The sequence below is a fragment of the Equus asinus genome, chromosome 7 (genome assembly GCF_041296235.1).
Source record: "Equus asinus isolate D_3611 breed Donkey chromosome 7, EquAss-T2T_v2, whole genome shotgun sequence".
Classification (NCBI taxonomy): Eukaryota; Metazoa; Chordata; class Mammalia; order Perissodactyla; family Equidae; genus Equus; species Equus asinus.
The window spans coordinates 62,681,800-62,709,259 of NC_091796.1; the positions used below are offsets into that span (position 1 = coordinate 62,681,800).

Here is a 27,460-nt window from a genome sequence, read left to right on the forward strand (position 1 = left end):
TGGTGGCCCTGCAGCCAGAGTCCCCGCTGAGCTGGGCAGTGCCTGGCCGGCCTCCGGGGTCGTCAGTCTCAGCACTCCCTGCTTCCCAGGAGGGCAGCTCTCAAGCCTCTCCCCTCGCTCCCAGCAGAAGGAGGACGCTCCTGTAAGGGGTGTGGTGACGCTGCCTTCACCTTCCTCCCGGGAACCTTCACTTCCCACACCTGCTGGTGCCCCTTCCCCCTGTTGCACTGGAGGAGCTCCCCTCCTCCTGCCCCTCACCCCTTCACCTGGGCTTGATCCTTCCCACTGCTGCTTCACTAGAGATCGCGCTCCATCCGTTATCTCATGTCTTGCTTCTAAGTTAACTTTGCTTTTCTTCTGAGCCTTGCCCTTTACAATATAAATATGCTTAAGTTTATTCCATCTTTAAGAAAAAATACTGCCCCTTGATTCTGCATTTCCCTCTCTAACCCATCCCCTTAGTCCAGTCCAACTTCTTGAAATTCTAGGGTGCGTTTTCTCTTTTGTTGATTTTTATCATCTTTTCCTCCTCCAACCTCTGCAGCCTGGCCTTCTCCCACCGCTACCTGAAACTGCTCCCGCGGAAGTGACCTCCAAGATTTCAAAGCCGGATGTGTGTTAGGCCTCATCTTACCCACTCTCTACTCTAGAACTCTCTGCACTGTCAGCTGCTGATTTTGCTGATTCCGAGCCACTCGTTGCCAGGCACTGCTGAAAGTCCTTTTCTTCTCCTATGATTTAGTCTTAGGCTCCGCTCTGCGTGGCTCTCTGGGCCGTCCCGTCTGCCTCCTTAACTTCTGCTCCACCAAATGCAGCGGAGCTCCTAACTCCTGTTCCCCGTCTGCCCCTTGGTCTCCTGCCTCCTCACCTGCATGGCACACAGCTCTGCTCCACTCGGTGCATCGTCTTCTCAGCCTCCTTCTGTGAGTCGCCTCCTGGGCTCCTTGTCCCTGAGAAAGGCCCTCGTTCCATTCCCAGTATGTCCTCGTTCCTGTTAGCCAGCTGGAGTCCTTCCTGTGTCTTTGCTCTGTGAATGTTTGGCCATCTGGTCTGTTCAAGTTTTGCCTCTTAATTTGTCAGTTCCTACTCCATGTCCTACCACCACTGCCTTAATTTAGGAATAAGCCCTGGCTTTTTTTTCACACGAATTGTAGCAAAGGTTTCTTAAACGATCTCTCTCTATTCAGGCTGGCGCCACCTCTGACCTTCCCTGCACACCATTAGCAGAATGATCTTTGTAAAATGTAGTTCTGTTTATCACTTGTGTCCTTAACACGTCTGACTGCCCTGTGCCATTCTGTGCGATGGTGTGCCAGTGTGCTTGTGTCTTGGTAGAACTGTGATCTCCTTGAAGACTGCCTGCTTCTTGTTTCCTTTGTTAGCTCCTCCCTGCTCTCTGGTTCTCTGGGAGAGGTGCATAGTGGTTTTACACAGGCGGCCGGTTCAGTGCTTCAAGCTTCTTTCCCTTTGCTGTGTAGAAGAACGACTCTGTGGTGCATGCACTTCTGATTCTTTGTTTAGCTCAAAAAGAGGAGATAATGTTGCTCGCTCTCAGGGACTGTTGAAGAATTACATATAATGTAGATAAAGTGTTGGCATACTTCACTGTCTGAAATACAGTTCACCTTATTAAACATAAGCAATCCTTAAAATTACTCGCTCTCGGATCACAGTCCTTTTCTTTCCCCGGAACCTTCTCTCTGCCCTTGTTGGTAGCACTGTGTGCTCAGACCTCCCCATTCATTCAGAGCACTAGCCAGGGCTGTGTCCCTACACTTTGTCCTTGTCAGGACTTTCCTCGATTTGACCACAGGAATGGTCCTGGCGGGCCCGCTAACTGAGGGCGTTCTGCTGGCCATTGCCTAATCTTCTGCTCTTCGGGCTGAGCGCCCAGTCTGAAAACCACCCATCACTGGAGCTTCATCCGAAATCTCAGTGTTGGCAGATGTTGGTGCTCCAGACCTTTCACTTTCTCCTTACCATGTCATTCCTCCTGCCTTCACAGTTGATGACTTAGTGGCTTTCTTCGTGAGGAAAACAGAAGTATTTCCTCAGTTGATCTCTTTTGTCTCCTAAAACAGGGCAGAACGGTGGCGTAGACTTTGATGTTTCTCCTTTCCCCTGCTCCTTCAGCGACGTCGTTATCTTAGACCCGCCTTACTCCACGTTCTTCTATCAGACTCTATCCCTCTGCCCCCTTAAAATCTGTTGTGATCTGTTATGATTTTGGAAAGAAATATTTTGTGCCCTGATAAGGAAATTGCAGCCATCTGTAGCGTGACAGGGGAGTATTTCTTTTGGAAGAGGCTGAGAGTAGTTGAGGATGAAAACACCTCCTGGGTTAACTTCCTAGTTGTCGTAGACGTAAGACAGCCTTGTCTGAACACCTTCCTGCCCTCAGCCTCCCTGACTTGCGTTCAAGCAAAAGGAGTAGCTCAGTGGCGCTCTCTCAATTGAGCTTCTTCGCCCAGACCTGTGTTATATTTTGTAAAATCTTATTTTTCTAAATATGCCAGTACATTAAATAGAATTCGAAAAACCTGTGTGTGTGTTTTGTTTTGTTTTTGATGAAGTCTGGATTTGTGTTTAGCTCCGCAGGTGCAGAAAGATACTTCTCTGAAAATACGTGTTTGTTGCAAACTCTGGACACACCCAGGACCTTTCCGACTCAGCAGTGCAGTTGGATGTCAAGTTTTCGTGCTTTGAAAATGTTTTCAAATTATTTGGTAATCCCTGAGAACACTATCATAGTTTTAATATCGATCCTTCTCACGCAGTACTTAAGTTACTAATCGTGAGCCGCCTTGTGCCTGCCTCAGGCGTTGTATAAGCTGTGATGAAATACCTCGTGATATTATGAATTCTGAGATGTTTGGAATCAAATCACAGCCTCAGTCCCCACGCTCTTTTTATTTGCCTTAAGTGTTCGCTTATTTGTTTACCCATTTGTTTTTGTCTTCCGTTTGTATCTTGTTGCCCTTTGTTTTAAGATAACTTCATCGGTGTCTAAAGTTCTCCCAGAAAAAAGCATGTTTTGAAAAAGTGCTGTGTGTATTATATTCAGATATTTGGTTGAATTTTAAATTGCAAGTCATTGAGGGCAGAGAAAGGAAGTGTGTTTTAAAACTAAAATGTGGCCTCACCACGTGGAGTCGTTTAAGGTGATTAATTGCCGGGACTCTGAAGAACCGAGCAAATTCCCATTCATGGTCATTTCTCATATTCCCTAAAGCTCTAAGTTCTGGGGCAAAACTGAAGATACACCCTGCTCTTGTGGCTCAGCCACTTTTCCTCTTCTCAGAATCCGCTTCTCTGAAATGGTGTGATTCAGAGTCCAGGGGCTAAGAGACAGTTTAGCAGATCTGAAGGAGTGGAGCCGGACAGCCGGATCAGGGCGGCTTCCTCTTCTTGGGGGGGGCCTGAAGCCCCTCTGAAGGCTGCTTATCCCAGTTCCAGCTGGAAACTGAATATGGTGTTCAGAGCTGTTGGAAGGAAGAGAAAGGAAAAGAAGAAAGCAGTGGCATTCAGAATCAAGGGCAGACTTTCCAAAGCTCCTCTCCTTTAGCTGAAGGAAATTTATATTAGAGGGAGCCTTGTCTGTTTCCCGTGGGAGGGTTTAGTCATTCAGGGAAAAATATGTGGGTTTATGGTTTAGACGCTAGACTCAGAGGATTGGTGGGACCTGCACAGCCATGTGAACTGGATTATCAGACACCTTGGAAGTTGTTTTAAAAAGTTCTCTGCATGCACTCCTTTATTTTATATTGTGGGCTTCTTTTTCTTTGTTCGTGAAGGTCTTCGTTGGTCTGAAGCTGCCTGAGTACAGCAGCGTTTCACCCGCTCTGGGCGGGGCTTTCTTCTTGTTTCTGAGACTCTAATTCAGCAGCGCTTGGGTTAGGTGACTGGACGTGGAACTTCTTCCTAATGGTAGGTCAGCAGGTGTTCTGGGGAAGTGTTTGGTCTGCCATTATAGTAGGATAGAGTCACAAAAACTCAGTAGGAATCACATGCACTTACTTGTTAAAGTAGGCTTTTGTTGTGCCACGGATTCTGTGTTCTCTATTTGTAGAAAACCTCTTGATATAATCTTGGCAGCAGTTTGGGATTCAGAATTAATCTATGAAAAATGTTCAAAGTAAGAAGGAAGTAGTCTCTAAAATGAGTGTTTAAAAATACACAATCAGCCATCCTTCACTGCCATCCTAACCGAAGCTTCGCAGTGAGTTATGTTTAATTATGTAGGTGAGGATTTTTCTCCATTAGCCTAACAAATAGATGGCAAAAATAGGCATCGCTTTGAAAAAGCAGAATCTGAAGGCTGCCTTGCTGCCTGTCCTGCTCATCCGTGATGAGCAGCTGCCGTGAGCTGCTGGGCTCTGCTTACTGAAGTCTGCTAGAGACGTCATTGAGTCAGTGGATTGATTAACGACAGACTCCCTTAAAGGACAATCATGTGGCTTTTAATCTTTTCTTAGTTCTTAGGCCCCTTTGAACACCTAGTGAAAGCTATTGCTAACTCTTTAGACAAGTGCTTATATCCATTTGCACACAAAATTTTACGTAATCCCTGAGCTTTCTAGAATCTCTGACGACATCATGAACCCCACCCCTGCTCTGCCAATAAAAACAGCTACATTAAGGTGTAGTTTAAACAACAATAGGGAAATAAAAATTTGTGTATGTATGAGTAGTGTGCCATGTGTGAGTGTGTGTGTATATATACCTATTTTTTTTTCCAAGTTCTCCATTTTCTCTGTGGTTAAGAGAGAACCAGAAGAGCTTCTAATAGTCTTGATAATTTCCATTCTTAGCTCAGCTGAAAATCATAAAGCATCTTAAGGAGAAATAAGGAAGGAGTTTCATTGCCTCTCATGGTCTGCCAGCATCTTGCAGTGAATAGTCTTTTGTGATGAAAATTCATTGCAGGATACCTGGGAGAACACTGAAGCTGTCACAATGCACAAGAAGTTTGGAATTGAAAAGTAGGCGCAAAATGTGGTTGTTTGTGAGCTGACCATAAAGTCCTTGAAGGTGTAATTAGATACTGATACATCATAAAAGTAAAAATTATCACATTTTGGGAAATTGGGGAATTTCTCCTAAGCCTGAGACCCGGGGTCAGTTTACAGTTCCTGCCTTCCTCCCTGTCTGCATCCAGCCCATCACCAGGCACTGCCTGTCTCACCTCCTGAGTAGCTGTGCCGTCTGGCCTGCCCTCCATCCCCAGCTCTTGCTCTGCATTCGTGGAGGTCCTTGTTATCACCTTTCTACGCTGGTGCACATTCTGGAATGTAATGTAAATTTGCAGATAAGCACCCAGACCAGGAGTGGAGTTCCAATTCCAGATTTCCTACTGACTAGCTGTGCAAATGGAGCAATTTGTGAACCTCTCTGAGCCTGTTTCCTCATATCTGAAGTGGGGATTGTAATAATTCCACCACAGTAAGTGCAGAGGAGGAAGACAATTCCTCTACCCTCTAGGTCCTTCTGGCTGGCCTGGGAACTAAATTGACATGAGACAGAATAACAGGAGGAAATCAGGCAGAGCTTTATATCATGTATACATGGGAGAGACCTAGGAAATCTGAGTAACTCAACAAAATGGCAGAGGCTGTCACCTTAAATACCATCTTCAGCCACAGACAAAGGAAGACGTTGGGAGTGGAGGAAGTCAGTTACAGGAGATTACCAGAAAAGCACAGTAAACAAGAGTAAGGTTAGTATGCAGATTTAAGTGCTTGTCTTCAGTATTGACAAGAGTGTCTAGAGATAACATCATCCCTCTTCCTGGTACAGAGAGGGAGCTATCTTTACTGATGGAGATTTCCTTTAGAAATATAAAGGTCTCTTACAAAGGGTAACTTCTATTTGGTTTTCAGAGTCTTTCTCATGTCTGCAGGTTTTAAAAAAATAGCCAGCCAAAAATAATTCTCATGCCAGGGGCTGGCCTAGCAGCATAATGGTTAAGTTCGCATGCTCCCCTTGGGCCACCTGTGGCTCACTGGTTTGGATCCCTGGCGTGGACCTACACACGACTTGTCGCGCCATGCTATGGCAGGTGTCCCACATATAAAGTAGAGGAAGATGGGCATGGATGTTAGCTCTGGGCCAGTCTTCCTCAGCAAAAAGAGGAGGATTGGCAGCAGATGTTAGGTCAGGTCTGATCTTCCTTAAAAAAAATCATAATAATGCTCATGCCAAAGAGACACGTCTTGAGGTGGCAAATTCTGCTCACCTGCATAAGGCTTAAATAAGCTGAGTTAGACTCTATACACGGCTCGTGGCAAATCTCAAGTATGGATAGACATTGAAAGCCTCCTTAGCTGTCTCCCCTATTTCTAGTCTGGCTACTTTTCTAATTAATTCTCTTCACTGCCACTAAGAAGACTCTTATAAAAATGCAGGAATTTTTTTTCTCCCCACTGTTTAAAAGCTTTTGCTAGTGCTTCATTGACTAAGAATAAACTAAAAGGTCCTTAACAAGACATACAAGGCTTCTCACGACCTGTGTCCAGCCTACTTGCCCAGCATCATCATCACTTGATCGTGTGTGTGTGTGTGTGTGTGTGTGTGTGTGTGTGTGTTGATGTTTTAAAACATTACAATGCCATTTAAAAATTCTAACAAGGGACTGGCCCCGTGGCTGAGTGGTTGGGTTCGCACGCTCTGCTGCAGGCGGTCCAGTGTTTCGTTGGTTCGGGTCCTGGGTGTGGGCATGGCACTACTCATCAGGGCACGCTGAGGCGGCGTCCCCTGTGCCTCAACTAGAAGGATCCACAATGAAGAATATACAACTATGTACCGGGGGGCTTTGGGGAGAAAAAGGAAAAAAAGAAAATCTTAAAAATTCTAACAATAGAAGAATATAAAAATAAAAGCCTTTCTCTCTGCCAGCTCACCTCTCTGGGTGAGCCACTCGGAGTCATTGGGTGTGTACACTTGCAGACGTGTGCGTGTGTAGGCAGGTGGGCGTGTGGCTGCTGTCCGTGTGCATGGCCATGTTTGCCTTGGCTGCACTTCCCTCACCTGCGGCAGCGCCTGGTGGCTGTCAGGTGGCCTCCGCAGGGGCAGCTCTGTGTGCTTTGTTAGCAGCTGCATTGTGTACCATTGTACTGAGTCTGTTTTCTCTATCCAAAATTATTTTTTTATATGCTGTTGGAGTAGGAATATAATTCAGTTTTGTTGACGAAAATAATCCATAACCAATCTATAAATGAAAATTTGGGTGAGTTTATTCTGAGCTGAAATCTGAGGAACATGGCCCAGGGCCTTTCTTCCCGAAGGAAGAAAGGGCACCAAAGAAGTGAGGTATACAGAGTGGTTATATACCCCCATACAGGACGTTTCACATATGATTGAAATGCCCCTCCCACAATAGTCACAAGATGGCCCTGTCAGCACAGTGCTTGATGGACACAGCAGGTAGTGGGTACTGCTGTCTTGGTGGGCGTAGCAGGAGGCAAGTCTGTTGTCTTGAGCTGGGTGGTCACAGGTGAGCACTGCAATCAGTTCCTAGCCTAAGGAAAGATGCTTAACCCTTAAGGGAATGCCAACGTTGGGAGGGGGAGGGAAGTTGCACCTTTATCTCAAGGGCCTTTGTTCTTGCCATCAGGAATATCTAAAGCAGATATACAATGCATGCTCAACCGCCATGGTCAGGCCCTTTTGGAAAGACAAGGTCAGGCTGAATTAGGTTTATATCAAATGGCTTCCTCATATTCTGCAATATATCCTATTGCTTGCCATTTTTATTTGTCATTTTCCCCTTTTGATCTCTAATCTTTCGATAGAAAGCATTGATGATCAAAATATTGTCCCTCGGCACCAGGGTGGTTGCTGCCTGCCCTGGGTCCATCATGTCCTTTGGTGCTAGGCTTTTATCTCATTATTTGCCTAGTCATCCACGTTGGGGGGAAATAGTGGACAAGCGTGGACATATATGTATTAACAGAGGAATCATTTCATATGTCATGTAATTTCCAATTAATTTTAGAATGTTTCACAAACATTGTATATGTGCTTCTCTATGACACTTTGCATTTACGTTGTATATGATTATAGAACAAGTACAGTAATAATAATTCAATATTTTTCAAGACATTAGTTTAAAATGAGTTCTTAGGTAAAGCCTTTATCAGAAAAGGAAATTTGTCCAGGATTATAAGATAGATCGACCATTTTAAGCCGTCGAGCAATCATTACTTTAGTTTGTATTCTACTCTTACAACACTGAGTAAAGAAAACAACAATTAGTTTGAATATTATGACCAGTACAAGGATTCCAATAAGTAGTAGAAATAGGAATTGCAATCCGGATAGAAAAAGGGAACAGATACTGAAAGGGAACCAATCAAGCAAATCAAACTGGGTGTAGGATCACTTAAGGCCTCCACTTGCTTCTTCATGTGCTTTAGCAGAGATGATACATTGGAAGACTCATCAGGTATAAAAACACAGCATTCGGTCTGAATGATTGCACACGTGCCACCCTGGGATGCTGTTAGAATATCTAAGGCCATTCTATTTTGAAGGATAGCCCTTTGCATTAAAGACATTTCAGTATTTAATAAGGCTATTCCCACCTGACTATCATTAAGGGCTTGAGTAATAGTCAGGGCTTCCATACGTAATAATGACATCTTTTAGTCCCAAGAAAGAAGCACACATAGCCACTCTGTGGCCATACCAGTGGAATACTGAACAAGCCCATCTGGCCTTAAGAGAGGGAGATTGACAACAGGTTTTAACTCATCCTGACTCCTTCCCTGCTTTTAAAGGAAACTCAGGGTGCAGTGTCTTAGCCATCCAGGCAGTAGCCAAGGCCAAAGATTTGTTCCACATAACCACTGAGTTTCATTAGGAGTCACTCGATAAATTCCTGGCCTTCAAGACTAGTCTGTTCCAAATTAATCCCTTTCTTTAAGTATGATAGTATTCCAAACAAATTATAAAATAGGTATACAGTTTAGGCATAACAAATGTTTAAATGAGGAGATATAACGTTGGGAATATAGGCCTGGTCCGGAGTCTTGGGACAGCTGTCTACAACAGATGTCGTCTTCTTCTCCTCCTAGTATGTTCCTTTCCAACTGGGCTGTATAGAGTCTTATTTGATGTCTCTTTCAACAAATAAATTCTTCAGGTTATAGTCCATGATCCTTAAGTTCTGGGAGCTCTGTGAAACCTACCAATCTTTCATTTTTTTAAGTACCTCAATAAGACCATGACAACAATTTAATATACCCCTTAAGCAAAGTTTGTTCATATATTTCTTCATCTAATTGCATAGGCTGTTTTATTATTATTTCAAAAGGAGACAGCCTATGTTTACAAAAAGTACAGCTCTAAGATTAAGGAGCACTAGCACAAGAGCTTTTGGCCATGAGAGAGTAAATGCTTCTGAAAGCTTGCCAGTTAAGTTCTGGTTGTGCCATTAGTTATTTCTACCAGTCCTGAGGATCGAGGATGGTAAGCACAGTGGAAATCCTGCAATATTTACCAAACATTACAAACAGATTTGAGTTCCCCAGTCACTGTGTAACTCGGGAGGAATTCCTCAAACAGGAATTCTTCTCTCTAACAGTAATTTACCTGCTGTTAAAGCCGTTGCCCTTCTGCAAGGAAAGGCCTCAAAACAATGTGAGAACATACAGATCATTACAAGACATATTTATCCTTGAGATGGTGGCATTTGGACAAAGTCCAATTGTCATACCTCAAAGGGTCACTTAGGAAGGGAAAGTGACTTTGTGACTCATGAAGTGGCTTCTCTGGATTATACTTTGGCCATATAGCACAACAAGTAGAAGCTATATGAGCCACTGGGAGAAAGTTGCCAAAAGTATTATTTTCCCTTTTGCTGCAACCTATATATATTATTTAAGACCCGTTTGTAAACCAAATTAAACAATAGAATGCAGTCGTGATCTTCTCCCCTTATGATGTTGGAAGCACTGTAGCTGATGTGGGGTCGGTGAACCGAGGAGTCAAACGAAAGATTTTTGGACTCTCAAGGTCTGGCAGTAGTGCTCTCCTATCTAGAGAATAGCATGGGGACAGGACCCATGAGCAGTGAAAAGCTGCAGGCATGGGTTGACAGTAGGGCTAAATCTAAGGCATAGGCATGTGAGTTATCTCTTTACAAGACAAAGGAAAGAATATGTAAAGAAGTTAGAATGGTATCAGTGCAGGTGGGGTCTGGCTATTGAGTGGTCCTATAACTTTTAGATAAGAATCAAATCGGATTAAATAAATGCCAGAAGCCACTACCCTAAATACTATCTTTAGCTAAAGACAAAGGAGGATGTTGGTGGTGGGGGGAGTCAGCTACATGAGGTCACCAGACAAGCACAATAAAGAAGATTTAAATCCTTGCCATCCACATTAAGAGTTTCTAGAGATAAGGTCATCCTCCCTTCCTCCTGGTGCAGAGAGGGAAACACCCACAGATGGAGACTTCCTTCACAAATGCAAATGTCTCTTATCAAAGGGCAAACAATTTCCAGTCTCAGAGCCTCCTTCTCATCTGCAATTTTCAACAGTAACCAGCCTAAAATAATCCTCATCAGTAGCCAGGTTAAAATAGTGGATAATATTTAACTACACAATATAACCTAAGGTTTATTATCATTTACTTGACAATGCTTCTCATGCAATTTAGCATTCCAAACAAGCCTAATTAGTATGCCTCCTTTATGGGAAAAGAGAAAAAATTTCTTTGAGAAGTCCCAGGGGCCCTCTGAAAATCCTCAGAGAAATTCTCTTCCTTCATCCAGGTCAAAGGAAAACCTTTATTTAGGACTTGACTATTTGTTTGAGGGAGAAACTTGTCAAAAATATCAAAAGATTTTTAAAAACTTACTTAAACAAGATCAAGAGATTGCTGACCTTGTCATTGTAAAACAAGGGTCACTGAAATCATGCTTCATAGTATTTAATCAAAGTGACAACAGCAAAAAAAATCCTTAATAGAGAGAACTCTGTCTTTTTGCACCTAGGAAATTATCTTAACAAAACATAGATCTTCTGTAAACTTACTCAGAAGGAAAAAACCTTTTATAATCTCTTTATCAAGAACAGACTAAGAGTTTAAGAAAATTATCCTTTTAAGAGAGAAAGCCAAATTCTAAATTTTTGTACCAGTTTATTTTTAACATTAAAACTCATTCACTTAATTGGATTTACTTTAATCTTAGCCAACTTGACCAGGCATAAAACTCCTTTCAGAATTTCTCCTTCACAAACCTTCTACAACTTTCTTTTTGCCTTCAGAATTTGTCCCATGTCTTTTTTTCCCTCCTAGTACTTTAGGACAAATTTATCTTTCTTAATCCCTCAAAAATACTTCCATTCTTTATACCCTCTTTACTGAAAACATACATTTTAATTTTCCTTGAATACAGAGCTGTTTTACTTATTACATTTCCAGTAGCTTTAATTATATATGTTAATTAGAACTTTTAACCCTTAACAGACCCTAGTAAGCAATTACGAATTGTCTTTTATATCAGCATTCTAAACACTTCATAATTTCTAGAAACATGCCACTACACAATAAAACACAAGGCATACTTTCTAATAGACCCAAATGCTTTTAGCCTCTTTGCAATAAGAAGCCAAAAGTAGATAACTCAGATACGCTTAGCAATGTTTCAGTGTTCTATCCAATCCAAAAATGACCCAGATACTCAGATTTTTATCATTTAACTTAACTTGGCAAAACTCAAGATTGTTACCAAAAAGAATTTGGAAGCTGTTTTTTCCCAAGTATACAGACCATAAAAGTTATTTTACTCACTTTTGTCTATTTAAATAATTTGTTTCCAACAATTATGTTCAGATTACCTATGAAAACTTCATGAGGCATTTGACAAAGAGCTATCATTTAAAGCTATTATTTGCTGACAAATTTCTAACAGACGATGTGAACTTATTTGACTAGTAAACCCAGGCTGCATATCTGCATCATATTCAAATGCCAACAACTTTTGAGGACATGCCTTTTCAATCAAACCAACAACTTAAACTTTCATTAACCAAAGATTAACCTATATCATGTTAACTTGAAAGACATTTGGGTTAAAACTTTTAGAAAAACTTTTTGTAAGCGCTTACTTTAAGTGAATGGAATGGAGCTCTTTAGAAATTGTACCATCCGGAGGTAAAATATAAAAACTTTTGTAACATATATAGACACACACAGACAGACACATATAGAACAAAGATTTTTCTCATAGCAGACCCCGGTGGAAAAACTTGATTTCCCAGTTTTTTCCTCTTTCTTATTCTTTCTTTTGGCCTTAGCAATCTGGCTTGGGATCCCCCTTTGTTAAGCAATTGCAGTCACAGCATGAAGCCAACTGGAGTCTGAAGGAGAGGCTGCCCATTCGGGAACTGATCGGGCTGTTTTAAAAGCTCGATTTCCCACTTCTCTTTTAATTTTGTTTTGTTATAAGGTCCAAACAACTTCTAAGGGCAGTGTAATGGGTCAGAAAGTGTGCTGCTTGTGAGTGTTACTCCCTATAGAAAGGTCGTAAACACTCTCTTACGTGCCTCAGTTTTTCCCTCCGGCTGCCTAATACCACTGTGGGAGCTTGGAGAGTGGGGTGACCAGCCCTTATGTGCATGTCCCTGGACGAGCCTGTAATTAATTACTGTGAGTGAGAGTGGAGTTCCCTATGGGACCGCTGCACGTGGTGAGGATTGATCCTCTGACACTCCTGCTGAGGTCCTTAGTCACCTAAGGACGCCTTTTGGTAAAGGCCAGGAGGAGCAAATGTCCCTTTTCTCTGGAGCTGAACACGTTCAGTCTCTCATTTCTCTATCAAGCAGTTCTTTCAGACTTTATAAACACAATTCTTTCCAATTTAAAGCCAAATTAAAAACGTCACCCTTCCCCATTCACTCCCAAGTTCCTCTAGGCTCCTCTGACCTAGGAACTTCCCTCTAGGCTCCTCTGGCCTAGCAAATTCCTCCTAGGTTCCTCTTACGTAGGGTATGTACCGGTACCCCTTAAAAACCTCTAGTCTTAAGACTTTACCCAGCTCATATAAAGTCTTGGACCATCAACTTAAAATAAGGAGGTCCAGGTTTCAGGAGAACTCACCAGGGTCACCTGAAGAATGCAGTGATCCGGGGGGGCTCAATGGGCCCTTATTGGTACCGAATGCTGGCTCAGTGTAGGTTCCAGGTGGTCTCTGGTGGGTTTCTCTGAAATCCTGCCTCGACTACGCCAAGAACTGTCGACGAAAATAATCCATAACCAATCTATAAATGAAAATTTGGGAGAGTTTATTCTGAGCTGAAATCTGAGGACCATGGCCCAAGGCCTTTCTTCCCGAAGGAAGAAAGGCACCGAAGAAGTGGGGTGCACAGAGTGGTTATATACCCCCAAACAGGATGTTTCACATATGATTGAAATGTTCCTCCCACAATAGTCACAAGATTGCCCTGTCGGCACGGCGCTTGATGGACACAGCAGGTAGTGGGTCTGCTATCTCAGCGGGCCTAGCAGGAGGCAAGTCTGTTGTCTTGAGCTGGGTGGTCACAGGTGAGCACTGCAATCAGTTCCTAGCCTAAGGAAAGATGCTTAACCCTTAAGGGAATGCCAACATTGGGGGGGGGAGGGAAGTTGCACCTTTATCTCAAGGGCCTTTGTTCTTGCCATAGGGAACATCTAAAGCAGATATACAATGCATGCTCAACAGCCACGGTCAGGCCCTTTTGGAAAAACAAGGTCAGGCTGAATTAGGTTTATACCAAATGGCTTCCTCATATTCTCCAATATATCCTATTGCCTGCCATTTTTATTTGTCAGTTTTTTCCCACAAACCGATAGTCTTGTGTCCTAATGCCGCTTCTTTTTACTCTCCTGATTTAAAATGCCACCTTTATTCTGTATCAAAATCCCATAGATGGGGCATTGTCGCAGGTTAGTTACCCCAAGGAACTCAAGGGTGGGTTTGGATATTTTAACTTTTTCCAAATTGTTCTTTTTCCTTTTGTTATGTTAAGGAAATGCCATCACCAGCCTCCCTGAACCAGACCAGGCCTCATCACAAGAGCCACGCCTATGACCTTTGCCGTATTTTTAGTGCTCAGATCTCTCTGGGAGGAGCTGAGGCCTTATCCTTTATAACCTGCAATGTAGTGGAAGCATGTTTTCCAAGTGAGCCCACGCGATTGCCATCAAATACCCTCCTCTCCCTTTTGAATATTCATTCCCCATCCGAATAAAGGTCCCTGCTTCCCTTTGTTCCGAGGCGCCTTTGTTGCCACCCAAGAGGGGTCCTCCGCTTGCCGCAAGACATGCCAATAATCAGGAGGTAAGGTGGTAGGAAAGAAAGGACTTTACTACAGCTTTCTAGCAAGAGGGAGGATGGCTGACTCAGGTCTGAAAGAACCATCTCACAGAACAAAGACTACGGGCCAGTTATAGAGGAGGCTGGTCTCCAGGTGGGGCAGGCAGCTGGTCCCAGTTCCTGATATGGATATGCAGCAGGGAATGGAGCAACGCCCTGTACCCTGATCTTTCCGTTGTCATCGATGATGGCATTCAGCATAGGCTCTCTGCCTGGGGGTCATCACGTTCCTAAGGAACTCAAAAGCACGAAGTTATCATCTTAAAGTAGCTTCAAGGGGCCACAAAACCTACAGAGTAAGTCTGGGCTAGTCAGAGGTCATTCAAAGTTACAATATGGTTTCTTTTTTTTTCATGTCTTCCCTTAAGGCAACTTGTGCTGAGCCGGTATCACCATGACTCTGGAAATGATCGCTCAGGGTCTCCTATTTGTTGCAAATACACTTTATTTTGTGAGACAACTACTTCTGGCGGAGAGTCTGATTTAACTCACGGCGGGGAACCAACTTTGGTTTCGGTAACAATACGGCACTCTCCATGGCACTGTTCCCAAACTTTTGGCATCTGGGGGTACTTTAATGACCATATAGCACATACTCAGACCACCAATTTTAGATATTTAAAAAACTCGTATGTTCTAATTTTAAGAATTGTGAAGTGTTTAGTCAGTGAGCAGGCTAGTGTTGCTTATCACCTTTCGCGATGATCTAGCATAGTGACTAACTGCCGGTGCACTGGAGGCAGACACACACTGTGGTCTCAGGCATGTCACAGAACCTCTTGTGCCCTAGTTTTCTCACCTGTGAAATGTGCATAATAACACCTATTTCATAGAGTTTTTATGATGATTGAATGAGTCTGTATTTAGAAAGTGCTTAGAACAGTATCTGGCCCAGAGTTCAGTGCTGCAGACGTGCTTGTTGGTAAAAGGCATCTGTACAGGGCTGGATAAAGGACGGCTCAGGCTCCAACCATTCCTCCCCACTCCTCATTCTGCATGTCTGTTTAATGAGAAAATTGTATTTGGCCATCATAGGAGGTTAGCTGTGCTATCAAGGGTTTGGTTCTTCGGCTATCTTGATCACCCTGGATATTCAAACCGAAGAAAAACCCAGATTCCTTTGTTTCATCAAATGCTAAATTGACAAGAATGCCACGCTCAAAACCTGGTAGGTTTATTCTGATTTAGAGAAAGCTGCAAATGTGTTCATAACTTTCTCTTTGTTTGTATTTGTCTCAGGAAACTGTTTCTCTATGTTCCCTTCTGCAGTATTTGAATTGGTCTTTTATACTACCAGTAACATGATTGATTTTTTTTCCACTGAATAAAGCAAATCATCAAGTGTTGACAAAGAGTGAAGTTCCCTGGGGTCGAGCTGTTTATATCACAGTTTGCCCATATAAGACTTCCTGATATCTCACTGTTCACATTTAAAATTGTGACATTTCAGTCTTGAAGATACACAGTGAGACAATTTAAGATTTTGAAGATGTTGCTGAGATAAACCATTTAAGCAGGCTGCTGAACTCCTGACAATGGTCTTTGGTTTTATAAGAGATTTTATCAACTGCATATAAAATTCCTCTGAACATCTTGCCCAGTGACAGCCATCATGTGAAGGTCTGGAAATCAGAGTGCTGTGACCCTTGCCCAGTCTTTGCCTAGTATGCTGAAAGTCTGTGCTGTGGTGGCCATGATTCCATGTCATGCCCAATTTCTTTCAATATTGAATTTCCTCTATTTCTTTCAATATTGAATTAAGATCAGGAAAATATTGTTGATTGCCAACTCTTGACTGTGAATAAAATAGAATGTCTATGGGCATTCAGATAGAATCTTCCATTTCGTATAATGTGGGGGACCAGTATTGACCATCCCAAGATATGTCTCTTTGGCATGAGGATTATTTTGGGCTGGTTACTTTTAAAAACTGCAGATGGGAAAGAAACTCTGAAAAGTAGAATTTACTTACCCTTTGTTAAGAGACATTTACATTGTAAAGGAAATCTCCATCTGTAAAGGCCTCTCCCTCTCTGTACAAGAAGGGAGATGACCTTACCTCTAGAAACTCTCATCAATGCCAAAGGCAAGGACTTAAATCTGCATAATAACCTTACTCTTGTTTACTGTGCTTTTGTGGAAACCTCCCATAACTGACTCCTCCCACCCCCAACATCCTCCTTTGTCTTTAGCTGAGGGTGGTATTTAAGGTGGTGGCTTCTGCCATTTGGCGAGTTGCTCAGCTTGCCTGAGCCTCTCCCATGTATACATGTTACAAAGCTTCGTTTAATTTTCTCCTGTTATTCTGTCTCATGTGAATTTAATTCAATATCTGGCCAGAAGGACCCAGAGCAGGTAGAGGAAATGTCTTCCTCCCCTACAATAACAACACTCTTCTGTATCACACATTTAGCTCATGCTCTGCTGGTGCTCAGGGCCGCTAACCTGCTGTCTGCACAGTGGCTCACAACATTATCCTTACATGCATAATCTCTCTGCTCTTCTGATGGAGTTCTCGGTGATAAACAGAGGAAAATGTCCGGAATTTCTCACTTGGATCTCCTACGTGTCCAAGAGCTGTTCACACTGCACATGTGTGACTTTGTCCATCTGCAGAGCAAGATCTGCTGGCACACACATGATAATCTTACCTGTTATGTTTCATGAAGGAATTTTGTGAGTAGCCTGTCTGCTTTTCTCTAGGCTTGGTGTTTTGTTTTCGTTTTTGTTGTTTTCCCTAATGTTCTGACTCTTTTTACTTTTCAATAATAGTATATACTTTGTACCTGCTTTTGCTATGAGGTATGGAACTTTGAATAATTCCTCTTCATCATTAGTGATACAATTCATCGATTTCATACTGGAAAACGTTCTTTTGTAACTGTTCTGGGAAAAGAAAATGGCAAAACAGAACTCCCTGCGGTCCCCAAGAGCACACAGGCTTCTTTGGATGAGTCTCAGAGCCAGGTTCTGTCTTGCTTCTTCGAGGCCGTCTCTGGCCGCGGATGTGGAGCAAGCAGTTGGCAGGCTTTTGGGGGACTGGGGTTCTTAGCTATGCTACTGTTACGGGCCCCTTGGGTCTTGTTGTCCCCGAGGAGGAAATCAAGAGAGACAACCGTCAGTGGGAAGGACAAGCTTATTGGCTCGTCACAGGCGAGGCACCAGGGAGCCAGTGCGGCAAGGAGGGGCAGGCGGCCAGCTCTCCGGAGCGGCCCGCGCGACTTCTGTGGGGTGAAGCCTGGGACGTCCGGCAGGTCGAGGGCAGGCTGTGCTTGCGTCTGCGCTGTCGTGCGGCAGCCACTACATGCGATGCGTGGGTCATCAGCACGCTGGCTCTCCGCCCGGTTGTGATTTTACTATGCTAATGGGGCTAGGGTCACCTTCCATGGACCCCTGGGTGCGAGGGCGCATGCGTAAACCCGGGAAAGTGGCGAGGCTGCGGCATGTGAGTCTTGGTGGTCTCTAGCTGATTTCCTGGCTTGGCGATTGGTTAGGGGCCTTATGATGTTAGGCCAGGGCCCTTGCAGATAGCCCTGTCTTGTTAGGCTGGTTCCTGTCTCACTGCTAAACTAGTTGTGTGACCTTGAGAGAGTCTCTTAACCTCTCTGGGCTTGCGTTTATCTGTAAAAGTATTTTTTCAGGTCTGCAAACCTTATGATTTTTTATGACTGAATTTAATGGGTTCATTTTTGCTTTGTGTGATTCTAGTTCTCACTTTTCATCATAAAATATAATTTTATAAGCACACTTATTAATTGTGTTTATAAAATATAAAATTTTTAGAAAGGAAAAAACCCTAAATCTTCTATGAATAAACTATTAAACAGAAAAGAGGTTGATGAAAGGCAGTGATATTTCTCACTAAGTATTGCCTGTCATGTTGTTAAAATGAGTGTTTTGTTTTTTATTTGAAACTCTCTAAAGAATGCTGTGGCTGTTTGAGCCATATAGTGTTCCTTGCAACATTATGCGAAGTTCCCAAATGTTCAAGTGAGGAATCATTTTGAAATACTGACGAGTAACATTGATCATCCTAACTCCTGCTATGAATTATTGCCACTGTCTTGAATTTATCCTTCATGTATGAGGAGAAGGTATATAGGCTGCTCCACATAATACTGTTTCCTCCCCATACTCAATTTTGCATCTTTCAGTTTTGTTAAAACATGAAAAATGTCCTCTCAATTTCTTTCTTTTTTTTTTTGAGGAAGATTAGCCCTGAGCTAACATCCAGTGCCAGTCTTCCTCTTTTTGCTGAGGAAGACTGGCCCTGAGCTAACATCCATGCCCATCTTCCTCTACTTTATATGTGGGACACCTACCACAGCATGGCTTGCCAAGCGGTGCCATGTCCACACCCGGGATCTGAACCAGTGAACCCCAGGCCGCCGAAGCAGAACGTGCGCACTTAACCGCTGCGCCACAGGGCTGGCCCCTCCTCTCAATTTCGATAGCTTCTTAAGTTTCCTCCCGGCTTTATTAATATACTCCCACCTTAGTCTGTCTTTCCCCTCTTTCTTGTCAGTTTTGTGTGCTCATCTGTCTGTGTGTGTGGTGCCTTTGCAGTGGTCTGGGGCGTCCCGGAGCAGTGAGGAGGAGGCATTGGTTTGGTGGTGTGCTGGAAGATGAAGTGGATGTGAGAAGGAGGCTGGGAGAGTGAAACACAAACATGGCATTTGTTTTTATAGAAATAAAATATTCCTGAGAAATCATTGGTTCTTGCTGTTTCATTTTTGGGTTTTGTCGTCTTTAAAGCTTTTCCTTGGAAGCCTCTAAACTGATCTGTGAATGTAAGAATGTTTTTAACAAGATTTTACAAGCCAATTCAGCAAGATCTTTAAACAGTTCCATGTTCATGTAAGAAAAGCATGCACCCACTTATCCATGGAGGTTGGAGAAGCTGTGGTACCTGCACGCAGTGGAGCACAGGGCAGCTATCACAGAGTGTGGACAGTCACTGTGACCTGACAGGCAGTGGTTTCCAGGAGACATTAGGAAGTGAAGAAAGCCAAGTGCGAAACAGCGTGTACAGTAGGTTGCCTTTTGTGTAAGAAAGAAGGGAAAACCAAGAAAAAACATGCACATAATGACTTATTTTTACAGGAAGACAGCTGGGAAGGATAAAGCAGAACACAGTGAAGTTTATCCCCTACCAGAAGTGGGAAGGAGGAGGAGGGGATGAGAGGCAGACACACTTCTCTGAGGGCCTTTAGTATAGCTTTAGCTTTCGAAAGCATGTTAATATTCTACATATTAAAAAATAAAAATAAATCATTAAGAATCAAAACAAACTCAACTGTATTTCAGATGAGTACAATAACTACACTGGAGAGAAAAAATGAATCCAAGTAGTTTATGAACACAGTTTTTTTGGATTTTTATTTATTTATTTTTTTGGTGAGGAAGATTGGCCCTGAGCTAACATCTGTGCCAATCTTCCTCCACTTTGTATGTCAGACACTGCCACAGCATGGCTTGATGAGCAGTGTGTAGATCCCAGGATACAAACCTGTGAACCCTGGGCCACCAAAGCAGAGTATGCTGAGCTTAACCACTATGCCGCCGGGCCAGCCTCTGTGAACAGGTTTTAGGTATATACCCATGCATGGAGGGCAGAGGTGGGAGGGGAAACTGCAAACAAATTCTGAACTCTTTTGTAGGTTTGTTAATTACAGTGGTGTGGGTGAACCAGTTCTGAGAGTATAGTAGATACCCTGTAGGGTTTAGGACATAAGTAAATGTGTCAACCATGTTAGAGGAGAGAGAACAAATATGGATGGAAACAGGCAGAACGAGCCCGTGGGGATGGATATCCTGAGAAGGATGCAAACATCACCCATGTGTATTCTGGCAAAAAAATGTGTAACCTGAATCTAGTCAAATCAAAAATCAGGAACTTCTGTTTAAACAAATGGAAGAAGGGAAAGACTATGTTCTTAAAAAATGTCAATTTTATGAAAGACAGAGAAATGCTATGGAAAATGTTCCAGATTAAGGGAGACTAAAGAGACATGTGGACTGAATTTAATATCTGACCCTAGACTGGATCCTGTTCTGGAAGGAGAAAGTGTTATAAAGCACATTGTCGGATAAGTTGGAAAAGTTGGAATATGAATAGAAGATGAGTGAACAGCGTTGTATAAATATTAAATTTACCCAAGTTGATAACTGAGCTTCAGTTATGTAAGGGAATCTTCTTATTCTTAGGGAAAATACACTGCACTTAGGGAGAAATATTTAGGATTTTGGGGTGAAGGGACCTCAAATGGTTCAGAGAAAATGATCTGCGCATGTATTTGTATATGTGTGTCTCTGTCTACGTCTGCGTACGCACTCAGACTGAGGCAGGAGGCTTAGAAATAAATCTAGGCAAACGCTATGCATGTTCTCCGTACTATTTTCTTCTTGCAACTTTTCCTTAAGTTTGATATTATTTCCAAATGAAAAGTTTTTTCAAAAGAATAAATTTCACCCTAAAAATAGGCATTCATATGGTAAGCAGTAATAAACAGTAATACAATTAGTGATTAGAAAGCTGCTCTAGATCTAATAAACTAGATTGTAATCGTCATTTTCCATTAGTACACTTACAAGTTTATTTGCAATTAAGAATAAATTGCCTAGTCATGCTGAATCTGCTTGGAACTGTCTGCTCGAAACTAATAATTCAGCAAGGCTGTGGGAAACAAGACCACTATTAAAGAAAATAATGGGAAGAAATTAGAAGGTCTGTTGCAAAAAAAATCCATTTACAATACCAATAAACATTAAAAAGTACACAGAAATAAATACAACAAAGAATTTTTGAAGTCTGAAAATGTAACAAGCATTTTGGACCAACAAAAATGATTAGATTGAATGGAGAGGGAACGAGTTTCTGAATTAGAAACTCGACATAGAAACTTATCATAGTAAAGACTGTTCTCCACACGGAAAGACTCATTAAGACAAATAAGACAACGTGATATAGGCAAATACGCCAACAAACAGAATTAAAAGGCCAGAAATAGACCCACAGATATGTAGAAACTTGATATAACACGGGTAACTTTGCGGATTAATGGAAATAGAGACTACTCAAACATTTTTTTTGAATAATTTTTTCTCCATATGAAAAAATAGACCTCACACCATAGAAAACATGAATTACAGTTGCATTGTAGGTTTAAATATGAAGAACCAAAATTTTAAAAGAACACTGGAAGAATTTCTGTGTAACTTTAGGATTGTGAGGGATTTCATGGCTAGATGTGCCAACTGTACAGGAAATAATTGATATATTTTACTACATTAAAATAAAAACATTTCTCTACAGCGAAGTCATTGTAAACAAAGTGAAGAGCCAAGTCGCAGACGGGGAACAGGTCATCACTGTGATCAACCAAGGACTGCTTCCAGGAGAGAAAGAGCTCCTTCATAGCATTAAGGAAAAACGGGCAAAAAAATAAGTAAGGAGTTCACAGGACATAGAGTTTCTCAGATGAACTATTTCAAAGGACATTAAAGTGATCAAACCATCTTTGAGGGCCAAATATATAAGAAAAGCCTTCTATATTTAGCTTCAGTCCCAAGTTTCCAAACTGGTGCAGTCAGTTCTTGATGGTATGCCTCGCCACACCGTGTGTTTTAATATCAAATTGTGAAGATATTTCGGTGGCTAATGTTATATTATGAACTTTCACAGGACCAATCCTTTCCAGAGCATGAAAATGGTATTCAGGTTGGAATGAAATTAGAAGGCATTGACCCCTGACATCCGTCTGTATTTTGTGTGCTTTCTGTAGCTGAGGTAAGAGATGGTGTTACTGACTTTGGCTAACTAGACAGTGACAGAAGAGAATTTTCTAGAGAAGAATGATTTTGAGTACTTTCTGTTATAAACAAGTTCCAGTACGTCATGGATTTATTTTAATCAGTGATGGGTAAAATACGTTTCTTAATGAACTTTTTCTTCTCTGAAGATTAATTTTCCGATAAGTCCTTTATCACTAGAAGTTACGCTTGATTTAACCGATAAATAAGTTTTCACCTGAGGTTGATAACAATCAGTGAATCCCACAATGTTGTTTTTGTCTGTTAAAAGAGACATAATTATTTAAGTGTTAGCTGAACTAATGAGAAATGTATATGAAAAATATCCATGCATATGAATTATATTTTATGTAAATACATGCATTTTGTGAAAATTATATAGAATGAAGAGCCACTGATGAAAGTAAATGGTTTGTAGGATGTAATATTTACTAAACATTTTATATTATTAAGTTGGTAAAAGCCCTCTATGTTTTTAATAACATCAATCCTAGAAAATACTGTTCACCTGCTCTACTGACTAATTACGGCTGTTAAACTTGCACAGCCTGTCTAGAGGACGTATTTCGCAGACCGTTTTGCTATTTCCTTTGCTGAGTGTGTGTGCTCAGAGATGAACTGAGGTCTTACCCATTTTGGTTTTGCTCTGTGCTTCAGCTTACGCTGTCTGCGGATGTGACTCCAAGCCAGACAGCAGGAGATGGGGTTTCTGAAAGGAATATGGGATATTTGATAGGTATCGAATGAATAAATAAATCCGTTGATTAATGGATATGTAAATTGACTTCAGAGTTCTAGACTGAGTAAAAGGATAATTTTTTTGCAGAAAAAAATTTCTAGATACTTGAAAGGTAATGTCTGCTTTCTCAGCACTTGTCTTATTCAGATGCCATCTGTAAACTTGTTCTCTAATACAAACACATTTCGATGGAAGGATTGGTTCACATATGTTGATGGCACTGACAGAAAACATGAATATTTTGTTAATTTTGTGTACACTTCAAATGCATGACACTTAATGAATGATTGCAAACATTCCATTCTGCAGGTGTGTGGCTACTGTCTAAGACTTCATTTTGATGGTTATTTAAGCTGCTACGATTTTTGGACCAATGCTGGTTCCCCTGACATTCGTCCAATAGGATGGTGTGAAAAGACCAAATGCGAATTGCACGTCCCCCAAGGGTAGGTCAGGATGGAAAGAGAGTTAGTTTTATTTCAACACATTTCATGAAATACCAACAGGAGAGCCTGGTGTGAATTGATTTTCAAAATGAAAATTTGATCCACAAAAAGCAGTAAGACTACAGGATACCTTTCTTAGAAATAAATACACATCTTTAAAAGGAAAGCATCAATGACTGTTTAGGTCAAATATTCTGATAAGGTACCTAGGCAGAAACAAAATCGGATGAGAGCATTTTATTTTACGTAAGTTTATTAAACCTTATAAGGAATTAAGAAGCTAATGTTTAAGTCATTGTTGAAATGAAATATTTCACTTAATCAATGATATTTCACTTATTCTATGAGAAAACTTGATTCACTGTATATCATTTGTTTTGAAAAAATCATGGAGAACAGGGAACTATGGAAGAGAACAAGTTCACTATGGATTTTCTTTTGATGAGAAATAAAAATCTCATCTTTGTCTTTTGCTGTGTGCTAGAGGAACCTGGGACTGGCAAGTGTGCCTGAATGTGCCTGTTTTCTCTGCTGTGCGCAGTGAGGTGAGCCTCTGACCAGCTGAGAAGCCGATGGGCTGTTTCCTTGCACAGCCAACTTCTGTATAAGGTCTCCTGCTGGCATGTGAGACTATTTGAGGACTCTTGCAACTTCTACAGTCAGTATATCGTCATTTCATTCTTAGTAACCGATTCAAGGCATCTTTTGGGATCTGTCCCTGAGATTAATGACAGAGTCCCCTAAGATTGAAGGATTTCAGGGAAGCTGGTGACAGCTCTTTCATTCAGTAAGTATTTATGGAGCCCAAACTATGTGCAGGCACTAGGGATGGAGCAGTGGACAAAATGAACCGCCTCTGTCTTCACGGGGTTTTCATTCGAGAGGAGAGAGGAAGAGTAAAGATAAAGAGACATGTGAGGCAGTGATGGGGTGGAGGAGGAGAGCGGTCACAGGGGTGCTGTTTCACTTAGCGTGGTGAAGAGGGCCTGAGAACATCACGTCTGACAGGTGTGTGGGCGAGGCGTGGCTACCTGGGTAGGAGCGCACGGCAGAGGGAAGCAAGAGTAAATGCCCGGGCAGAGTGTGCAGGGTGCAGGAGAGGACTCCCAGGAGAGGAAGGTGGCTGGAGCTGAGAAACAGGGCCAGAAGGTCGGAGAGGAGGTGACAGATGTAGCCATGGCCTTGAAGGAGTTTGATTTTTATTCTAAGTTTAATACTCGATCAGAAAATATTTATTGAGCCCATCTTATTTGAGCCAGCACTGTGTGAGCCTCTTTAGGGTACATGGATGGGAGGATAAGGCATCTTTTAATTGGTAACCTGTAAACATATGGAGCAGAAAGCTGGAGCTGCCAGTGGTCTTTGGATCGTGAAGGGGTTTCTGTAATTTACCCCAGTGTCTGGCACCCTGGAGTGTTGCACCATCAGGTCCTCTGACTGTCTTGGTGATACGGCTTCTTCAGGAGTGATGATGGACTCAGGAACTTTTGTCTCCTCTCTTTGCCCATTTTGGAAAGCCTTAGTGGGAGACGAGACTCCCATCCAGCCACCAGGGTACCAATTCCATATCTCGATTAATTTTAAAAATTTGTAGGGAGTGAGTGACATGCGTGATGGGAAATCACACTCAACAGTTTTGAATTTCATACATTAAAAAACATTGAAATAATTTAGAGGTTTTAATTTAAATCTTTTGTGGTCTGCTAAGGGACATCGAATTTATGGCAGAAGACTGAGTAAGAATAATGTAGTTAATATGCACATGGTTAATCTTGTGGGTATTTTGAGGGATCTGTACCTTTTTTAGGTTATAGAAAAGATCACATTTTTTGGATGGAGTACTTGAAGGCCTGCAGATTGCAAAATGCTCCCAAGAAATTATTCAGGCACACAAGTTCTGTGAGTATTTTCTTCCTCAGTATAAATCAGATTTTTCCTTGAGCTTAAATTTCTTAAAATTCCCTATATAGTCTGTTGAATTTTAGTCTTTTAAGAATTCCTATCTTCCTCTCACTCTTTTCACTTAATTTGTCAGTTTCCTATGGGCATTTCTTTTTTTCCCCTTTAAAAGTACAATTAAATATTTCAATTAGATGGAGAGAATTGAAAACTTTATATTTAAAGCCTGCTAAAATTTAAAATGCCTTTTAGAAATGTTTTTTCTTTTTGCTTCCTATGAGTTCGTCATTTAAACTTAGTTTTGGCATTTGAAGACCAGTAGACCCCCAAGGTAGACTTCAAGTGTACCTAGCCTCGTTGTATTTCAGTACAGCGAGAATGAGGGTGACCTTCCACGCAGGTTCAAGGAGAGTGTGAGGATTGGGCAGAGCACACTCCTTGTGCAGTCTGCATCCCCATCGACCTAGAAGTCTAGGAGAGAATGGAAATAAGTGCATCCCACCTCCTCTGCGCCCGTCTCTGGCCCAACAGTGAGGCCGCACACCAGGGACGGGAAGGGAAGCCTGGGGTCCAGGGCAGGCCTGCCACCTGCGGGCTGTGTCCCTGCTCAACTTCTCAAGACCACAGTGTCCTGATTTTGAAATAAATGTTGTACAACTGCTGTGTGTTTCCATAGAATTGTGTCAAAGAAAGACAGTTATAGAAATGTGAAATTTCTTTTAAAAATGTAATGTGCTAAAGCGAAACAAAAATCAGGATTCAGTATACATAGTAAGAAGTAGAGAAAAACCCTAGTCCCCAGATATTGTATATATACTTTCTAAATCGCAGGGCTGCCTAATTATAGCTATACAAAAAGTGGGGTTTTGCTATTATTATTTTACTATAAATCAGAATCTGTAGTATTTTTTAATACTAAAAAATATGCAGATACTAAAAGAAGCATTTGGATTTTTTTCCAGCTGTAATTTTATTCATGGATTAGTACACGTTGAAATAGTAATATTTCAGTTATTTGAATTCTATTTCAAATATTTCAATTCAATTATTTCAATATTAATATTCCTTAAATATTGAAAAAGCCACTAATTCCAGTTTAGATCAAAGTAAATGATAATTTTGGTGCTGAAGAGCATAGGTTCCGGAGGGTGAGTGCTGATACTAAACATCACACAGATTCTGACAGTGGCTCAGTCCTGTTGGTGTCCTGTTGCTTTTGTGCCTTCTCCCTCTGGTGCTGTGCTGGAATGGACCAGGGCCTAAGGAACTTGGGGCTGGAGTGAAGCTGGAAGTTGTCGACAGGAAGAACCCTTCCTTGGTGTGTGGCAACCCCAGCAAACGTTGTTAAAGATCGCCGCTAGTGCATTTGGACGATTGGGGTGATAGTTACGATTACTGGTGAGACACCAATGTATGTTTTATTTTCACGTGTTCATGTCTGGTGTTAAGAATTTCTTCTCATTCCACTGCTGTCACTGTTCTTAAGGTAATGAGCATCGGGAATTGAGTGGCTGACTGATCGCTCCCTTCTCATCACAGGAATTGTTGAATTAAAGAGCTTGAAAAACTTCTCCCTTCTGTGAGAGGTTACCTAACGGGGCCTTCTCTGAGACCGTGTGCCCAGGTCAGGGCACTGCACTGTGTTGTTTTTAGTCTCTAAGGAAAGCATTTCCGGGAAGGGGAAGTTAAGAACTTGCAGTACTTTTTTTCCTGAAAAATATTGACCCTGGCCTGTCCTGTTTTTGAAAGGGAAGATTCAGGGAGAAAGGAGTGAATTGTTCAACAGCCTGTGGGGGCAGAGGAAATGTGTGTTATGATGCCATTAAACTAGCATCACACAAGTGTATTTTTGTTTTGTTTGTTTGTTTTGTTTTTTTATATACAGATACCGAATTATAACGTTGTATACCTGAGACCTATACAATATTATAAGCCAATGTTACCCCAATAAAAAATTTTAAAAATTAATTATTTAAAAAACTAACAGTGCATGAGTTCAAAGGGTTTTCTGGGTAAAAACCTGAAATATGGAAGAGGGCATGGCAAAAATAATTCCTGTAGCATGTCTTCACCGTATGTACTGGATAACCAACAGGTCGTTGAGACAACCTGAGGGTTGTGGTTCTGCGTAGACGTGCAGGGGCCCTGTTTTCTTCTTTGAACTAAGAAGCAGAGCGTGGATTAATTGTTTTATGCATCTGAGG

General features: G+C 41.8%; 1 protein-coding gene across 1 annotated transcript in view; it reads left to right on the forward strand.

Moving 5' to 3' along the window:
- The window catches only part of L3MBTL4 (L3MBTL histone methyl-lysine binding protein 4), a 469,197-nt gene that overhangs the window by 168,736 nt on the left and 273,001 nt on the right, over positions 1–27,460 (forward strand). Inside the window, 5 exon segments of the mRNA XM_070514531.1 lie at positions 2,591–2,726; positions 22,045–22,149; positions 23,221–23,361; positions 25,146–25,255; positions 26,502–26,671. Coding sequence (XP_070370632.1) covers positions 2,685–2,726; positions 22,045–22,149; positions 23,221–23,361; positions 25,146–25,255; positions 26,502–26,671 — 568 coding nt within the window. The 5' untranslated portion in view covers positions 2,591–2,684.